Here is a 7,500-nt window from a genome sequence, read left to right as displayed (position 1 = left end):
CTCTATCCGTGGAGAGGTAAATAAACTATGTGAAATGGACATTTATTGTGTGCTGGCTGTTTTCTCAGCTTTACAATAGCAGTGGCAACACAGGAATGTACTGTATGGTGTTACAACTGGCTTGCAATTGTAACAAAAAGGGGAGACAGAGGCACAATGGAAGGTAAAAGTAAAGTGTTTATTGAGGTATAAATTATGCAAGGGATAATTGACGGCGTGCCGGTCGTTTAATGATCCTGAAGGGGGTTATTTCTCAACAACGCCTGGCGCGCCGTCAATTATCCCGCTTATTACACAGCTGCTTAATAAATAAATTGACCCAAAAGTTTAAAAAAAACTAAGTATATCCTTGCTTACGGTAATGAAAGTATTCCATAAGTGTTGCGCTGGCCGTCCGTCCAGTGCAACACGGTCACATCGGAAAACAAGGAAGTGTTGATCAAATAGAATAAATTTTCGGTTACTGCATTGTCTATTTCTCGCTTCAAATGTTTTCAAAAACATTATTTTTTCTTCTCCTTTTTTTTGTGGGGGGGGGGGCATATTATTATGAGGATACAATGTCCATGTAGAAATGGTCCCCATGGCAGGAGCTCTATAGTGAAAAAAGGGAAGTCCCTTGCAATGTGAGAAATTGTTCATCCTATAATTGTCCAAGTGTGGTAAAAAAAATCTCAAATTCTCAACGTCTATCAGAAAGGTGTCGGTTCTGATCATCTGTAGTTCCGTCCATAGCCACAAAGTCGCAGAAAACACCAGCCTGTTCAAGACCAGTTCAGTCTGCATTGTGCTCTGAGCACTGTTGGATTTCTTTGTAGTGCTGCTGTGCCAGGATTCAACCAGGACAGTTTCATGGCAGTGTCTGTCCATGTGAATGAAGGTTTAGCCATAGCCAGAATTTGGTTAAACACCTCACATCACAAAGAACTGCTCGTTGCTTGGTTATTGGCTGTTCCCATGGTGATGCTCTGTTTCTCGTTCAGTGTCTTGACAACAGTTGCTGCAGGAGACTGGAGTACCTTCCGTGAAAGCCTCATTCTGCCATCTGTTGGGTCTCGTCCAAAGTACTTGACCTGTATTTGTTGTCCAACTTCTAAACCCAAAGCACTTGGATGTTTAATCCGTTTGTTGTCCAACTGGGAGTTGTGGAGCAAGACAGCACTCATATTAGGATAGAGTTTCACCATCACACCAATGTCCCTTATTTCCATGATGGTGGCACCAAACTCTAGCTGCTGATCTTGATCATCTTTGCAGATCTCGTTGATAAATTCCTGTGCTTCATTCATGGCTCCTGGCGTTGGAGCAAAAACAGAGAAAGTTTCCTCGTCCACTCCGGAGGTTATAGCCCCCTGGGCCAACAAAGCGCGCTCTTCTGGAGACCGGCACCCGAACATTCTCAACAAGAGGTCCATTTGTTTATAGTCTTATTCATGATCCATCCTAGGATCTCCCTCTTTGCAACTGTGGCCTGCTGGATTGCCTCCATGACTACTTGCTTGTTCCTGACAATTTGAAGTCCATGTTTCCAAGGAAATCCTCTATTCCCAGAATGTCAGTGAGTAATCTGTAGTCTTCGATCTCAGCAGGTTTGTCTGTGTTGGGTTTAGAGATGAGGCCAATGGCTACACCTGCCACAGCAGAGGATATGGGCACACCTGCATCCATCAGAGCCAAGCTGCCTCCACATGCTGAGGCCATCGACGAAGACCCATTTGACTCCAACACCTCGGCAGTCACCCTGATAGTGAAAGGGAAGTCTTTTGCAATTACTGATCTTAGCGACTTCTCTGCCATGGCCCCATGTCCAAGCTCTCTCCTGTTAATTCCCCCGACCTTGCCGATCTCATTGGTAGCATATAGAGGGAATTCATAATGGAGCATGAAGTTCTTGTCTTTGATGCCACTTAGAGCTGTGGTGATGATATCCGTTTTAATGCTGGATTCCAAAGAATCAAATGTTACACTGCACAGCACCTGTGTTTGTCCTCTCTGAAAGACAGCTGAGCCATGGAGTGGCTTGAAGATGTCCACTTCACAGGACATGTCCCTCAAAGAAGTCAGCTCTCTCCCATCACACCTCCTGTACTCGTTGAGCACCAGATTTCGGAAGATTTCTTTGGACACTGTGTTGAAGGATTCAATGTACTCAAAGGGCTCTGCCTGAGGGAATCTCTCTTTTAGGCTTTTGTCTGTTTCAAGTCGAATTTTTCTCTAGAAAGCTTGTCATGGGTGTAATTAGTAAAAACAGCATAGATCCTTTCAGAGGCTAACTGGCGTGTGTGTTCCACCATGTCAGCCGGGGGGGGAAGATTTTAACCGGGGTGCGCTTGGGGACTTTCTGCTCTCGTGCCAGATGCTGGATGGCATGTATTATCTGCTGTGTATGTTTGACTCCCACCTTGACAGCATGGCAGAAGTCCTGCTGCAGGACATTTTCCCCTGACGCCTTAATCATCACCACTTGACTGCCGGGGGATCCAGCTACCACAAGGTTGAGAATGCTGGAAGTCCTCTCCTTCCTTGTAGGGTTGACCAAAAACTCTCCATCTATTAAGCCCACACGCACCGCACCAATTCCAGTCCATTCCAGGGGATGTCAGAGAGGGCCAGAGCTGCAGAAGCTCCATTAATGGCCAAAACATTTTGATCATTGATGCCGTCCACAGCCAGCAGGTTACACAGAGCCTGGGTGTCATAGAGGTAACCCGCAGGGAAAAGAGGTCTTAATGCCCTATCAATGAGTCTGCTGGTGAGGATCTCATTGTCAGTGGTGCCCATCTCTCGTCTCAGGTGGTTTGTGGGAATTCTGGCAGCAGCAGTTCCCTTCTGCCTGTAATTCACCACTAGAGGCATGAACTGGGTGGCAGATGGACTGGTCTTGCTGACAGCGGTCACCATCACAGAGGTGTCACCCAGCTGGACAACTGCAGCTCCATCTGCAAATCTGGCAAACTTCCCCATAGAGATCTCAAATTTCTTTTCTCTCAAGTCCACCACGACTTTTCGCAGAGTTCCATGGCTGCTGTACACACTCTGGTGACATAAACGGACACCTAAACGGGCAAAGTGGCGGGCCGAGTCGCAGCAAATGCATAATGTCTATTTAAAACAAAATGCAAATGAAAAATATTCTTCTGGGGAACAGTTTGCCTTCAAAAACATTCTTGAGAGCTGTTGAACTGATAATCGGCTGATTCTTTAACCAGAACCGCCGATCCAGACCCATAGAGAGAGAGAGAGTTCTGACACTCGCGTTCACTTCTTCGGGCCAGGTCTTCTACATAGCCGTCTATTGGCGAATAGTGACAAAGCCCTAAACCGGAAGTTCATGGAATGCATTGAAGTCGACGGCTCCTTGTCACTATTTCCAGCTTACATGAACCACGTGACCGGCGATGTTTCTGCCCCCTCATTGGCGCAATTCTCTAATACAAGGCTCTGCGCCGATCCAACCGATATGCCCATATATAGGCATTCCAATATATGGGCATATAATGATGACATCAGGGATCTCAATATATAGGCATAAAAGACTGACAGTTACAGAGAGCTCCATATATGGGCATATCAGTCGGATCGTCGGTGCGATGTAGGTGTGAGGGTCCCGAATTCTAGATGTGAAGGCCGTGTAGCGGCCTGAACCTCTAGTAATAATAAAAAGCTGGTCGTCGGGTCCTCACTGGTCCATAAGGGTCCATCCATTTCAAAAGGACCGACCGAGACCTGTGGCAATTGAAATCGGATCCGACCCATGCCCGAGGGACAAGTCAATATTTTGGACCTGGCTCGGTTCTCGGTTTCAGGGCTTGTGTCTTTGGTTCCGGGCTGACTCGTGCTACCCTCTTGTTCAGTTTATGGTGGCACTTGAGCTGCACTGAGTGGTTTCCATAAAACCACTAGGAAAGATACAGCTTCTGCTGCGCTGATTGGTCAACTGCTGTATAACTACTAGTAATAGACCATACCCGGTGAAGTGCCCAGGCGAAAGTAGTTGCAAACGTGGGGTTGCGCGTCCTGTCGCGCGCCCCCCCCGCGCGTCCCGTCGCGGGGGGGGGGGGGGCCTTCTTTTCATAGACCTTGTTGCTTGTAGGGCTCGCTTCGTTTGGCCTTGTTTTCATAGACCTTGCTGCTTGTTTCTCACGCGAAACCTGGCAACCCTGCGCAGTGTGATCTCCCATTGTTTGACACATGAACGCTAATAATAAGCTGAGATTTGATGAAATTGAAAAAAGGGCTTTGCAGTTGCGTTCAGATGGTAATGGTCAATGGCTGTGTGCAAATTCAGATCAATTGCTCCAGCCACTGAGGAGAAGCGGGCACACATTTTTGCTCTCACGACGGCCACAGAGGTTTGTCAAATTATAGGAGGATAATACAGCTTTAGCTTCTATTGATTGGTCAGCTGCCATATAACCCCCAGGGAAGATACGTCAGATGGCCAATCAGTACATGTCTATCGCCATCATGGTCCTTTCAACAATCGCCCACACAGGGAAAATAAATGTTAGGGATTGTTTTTTGTTTAAAACATTTTTTATATATCCTCATTGTTTGTTGTTTCCCTCAGATACTGTTGTTGGAATGGTGATGGGCCTGTAAACCAGCAATTACATAGCATGACTAAACTAAAACCCTTCATTATAACAAATACACATTAAACTCCTTTACATGGTTGCAGCTTCCCAGCTGTCAGTGTTTGAGGAAAACATTTGAATACAATCCAGACTTTTCTTTTTGTATTTGTCTGTCTGTCTTTATCTATTCTTTGTATTCTCATGATGTATTTTGCCATACAATATGGCACAGTGGCCAAATCTCATTGGCTATGGTTGTCATTTAATGATATTCACTTGCTATTTGACTGCAATCACCTGTTGTTCGGCCAATGAGATGTGGCGCTGCACCATATCGTATGGCAAAACATTTTAGCGCTCCCTTTACCTGGAATGAGTTACAACAACGCACTTTAAATATCGACTCAATGATTTCACTGGTGCAATTTAGAAACCTGCTCATTAATCTTGTTGTTTTAAATTGTCATTGTTTTGATTAAGGTTTCTTATTGTGTTGTTGTTTCTATACTCTGATCTTTGCTTGTGTTTTATAGTACACAACCTGTTTAGTCCTGTTCTTATTTTGATATTATTACTCAGTTGTGTTGTGCCTTTTGTAATCTCGGCATCATTGAAAATGAGGGCCCTGCCCTCAATGTATTTCAGAGAAAATAAATAAGGGTTGAATGAATGAATAAATGTCATGGGAATACTATGCATGCTGCGTACAGTATGTTTGGTTACTGTGTGTAATCTGGATACGGTACACATTTGCTGCAGGTACACAGATGGAGAAGAGATTGACTACCACGCCTTCATGGCTGGCATCAATTGGAGGGAGAATCCTGCTCCCCCTGTCCTGCCTGATGAAATCCTGAAGGTGAGAAAGTCAGAGACTAAATGGAGAGGGGCATACTCTCGTACATGAAATACAATAGCCATAGAACTGAAGATTGTAATGTTAGAGGGAAAAATGTAAAACTAAAGGTGACAGTGAATAAGCAGAAAGCATGACTTGATAGTGTGTACAGTAGGTGGGAACTGAACGTTACTGAATATAATTGAAATTCCCATGGCCATAAGGGCGAGCTGAAAGAAAGGGAAGAGTGAACCATCAGTTGAATAGACAAGTGAAGCAATTTAATGGTCAGGGAAAATGACATGAGACAAGACGGGCGGGAGAAAACAGAACAGAGTTCCTCTGATCTCCTCTCCCAGGTCTGTGTGTTTACTATGTAACGCTGATTTAGCGTGCCATGCCTCAACGAGAGAGCTAAACAGAAACAGGTGACCGGGACACACACGATGCAGAGATGGCAAAAGCGGGAGACAGGCATTGGCAGAAGAGGAGGGAATGTGGGTTTGTGTGTGTGTGTGTGTGTGTGTGTGTGTGTGTGTGTGTGTGTGTGTGTGTGTGTGTGTGTGTGTGTGTGTGTGTGTGTGTGTGTGTGTGTGTGTGTGTGTGTGTGTGTGTGTGCGCGTGTGTAGTCACTCACTTGCTCGCCATGCACCACACTTATTTCTCAGCGCTTTAATTTTCTTATTTCCTCACTGGTTTCCAGCTGCTCTATTCCCCGCAGGGTCCTAAGCACAAACCAATGCGTCAGTCTGCCGTCAACTACTCTGGCTTCCTTAACGAGATCTGTGGAAATACAGAAGAACAGTGAAAACATAGCGCTGACATACATGTCCGAAACTGTGTTGGTTTGATTGGCCGAGTCTAATTCCTAAACGCATTCTTCTTCTCTGTTGTTCATTACAGACTGTTTTCTGTTTTGTTTTCCTGTTCATGAAATTCATAAATACCTCGACTACCTCAACAGTTACACCCAACACATGTAAATTATTATCTCCAGTTATGGAAAACTATGTTTATCTATTAAAATATGTAAATACCCCAATATTGTGGCATCTTCAAAAGATCTTTAAAATAAAATATGAGTTTCATTATTATTTTTTTGTAACTGTATTGATTTGGACAAGTCAAACAATTCTAGACCTCTGTTTACATTTTATTATTCCTGTTAACTATTCAGAACATCTCATCATCAACAATGGTTTCTCAACTTTGGCCATGCAAACCCATACTATATCATCTTTTCTTCGTCTAAAATGAATGCCTAATATTCACGGATTGCAGCTGCTGCAATAAAGTCTTCCATGGGTGAATTTTCTTGGTCTCCAAAATGTGTCACTGATGTCACCAGTACAGTGCCATTGCACTAGAGAAGTGTTTCTCAAATGGGGCTACGTGGAGGTACTGTAGTTACATGGATATAGGAGGTAGGGGCTACTACAGGGGGTACGTGAGATAAAGTGTAAAATGGAAGAATTATACACACACAGAGGTCGACATTTGTCAGTTGTTCTTCATATGACATGTCCAGGACCTGTCCCCAGGACCTGTGTACGTCTCACCGAGTGTCTTCTCCTGTTGTGTTATGAGAGTCCGGGTACTAGAGTGTAGATCCAGACTCATGATAATAAATAGTGAGCTGTGTGTTCCTCTGTGTGTCTTCAGGTCAGTGTGGGCTGGAGCGGTGAGGCCAGGGGACCTGCTGTGAAGAACGTCAACTTTTCCATTTTGCTGGAGGAAACGTTCAGCAGTCCCCCCAACATCACTGACCCCCCACAGTAGCCTCAGCACCGTACCATCTCAACAGAGAGATACACAGAGGGAGGTGAATGTCACTCTGACTCTTCAAACACACCCCGCTCCCACACCACCCACGCACACTCACACAAACAATATTTCTCCTAAATTAAAGAACACGTGTTACATTTGCAAAGCAACGTCTGTGTTTTGATTTCGTTCCACCCTGGAAATGTGTAAAACAAAGACACATAAACCTGGTATGCGAAAAGCTGGGAGGACTGGTAGAATTGCGTGTGTGTCTGTGTGTGTATGTGTGTGTCTGTGTGTGTATGTGTGTGTCTGTGTGTC

At 44.8% G+C, this 7,500-nt stretch overlaps 1 protein-coding gene and 1 pseudogene across 2 annotated transcripts in view; one reads left to right on the top strand and one right to left on the bottom strand.

Annotated features, from left to right (window-relative positions):
- efhc2 (EF-hand domain (C-terminal) containing 2) overlaps positions 1-7,194 on the top strand; it is a gene marked incomplete at its 3' end in the record, with an annotated part of 18,446 nt that extends 11,252 nt beyond the window's left edge. The window contains exons 14-15 of the mRNA XM_080412170.1: positions 5,337-5,436; positions 7,078-7,194. Coding sequence (XP_080268296.1) covers positions 5,337-5,436; positions 7,078-7,194 — 217 coding nt within the window. The remainder of the gene's footprint in view (positions 1-5,336; positions 5,437-7,077) is intronic.
- LOC308105778 (polyribonucleotide nucleotidyltransferase 1, mitochondrial-like) lies at positions 701-3,756 on the bottom strand (annotated as a pseudogene). Its single transcript has 2 exons — positions 3,753-3,756; positions 701-3,056 (listed from the first exon to the last, which is right to left on the bottom strand). The product of its transcript is annotated as a polyribonucleotide nucleotidyltransferase 1, mitochondrial-like (transcript).
- Positions 7,195-7,500: the final 306 nt, after the last annotated feature.

This window comes from Gymnoscopelus braueri (assembly GCF_963280865.1).
Source record: "Gymnoscopelus braueri genome assembly, chromosome: 18".
Lineage (NCBI taxonomy): Eukaryota > Metazoa > Chordata > Actinopteri > Myctophiformes > Myctophidae > Gymnoscopelus > Gymnoscopelus braueri.
This window is presented reverse-complemented; position numbering and strand designations above follow the sequence as displayed.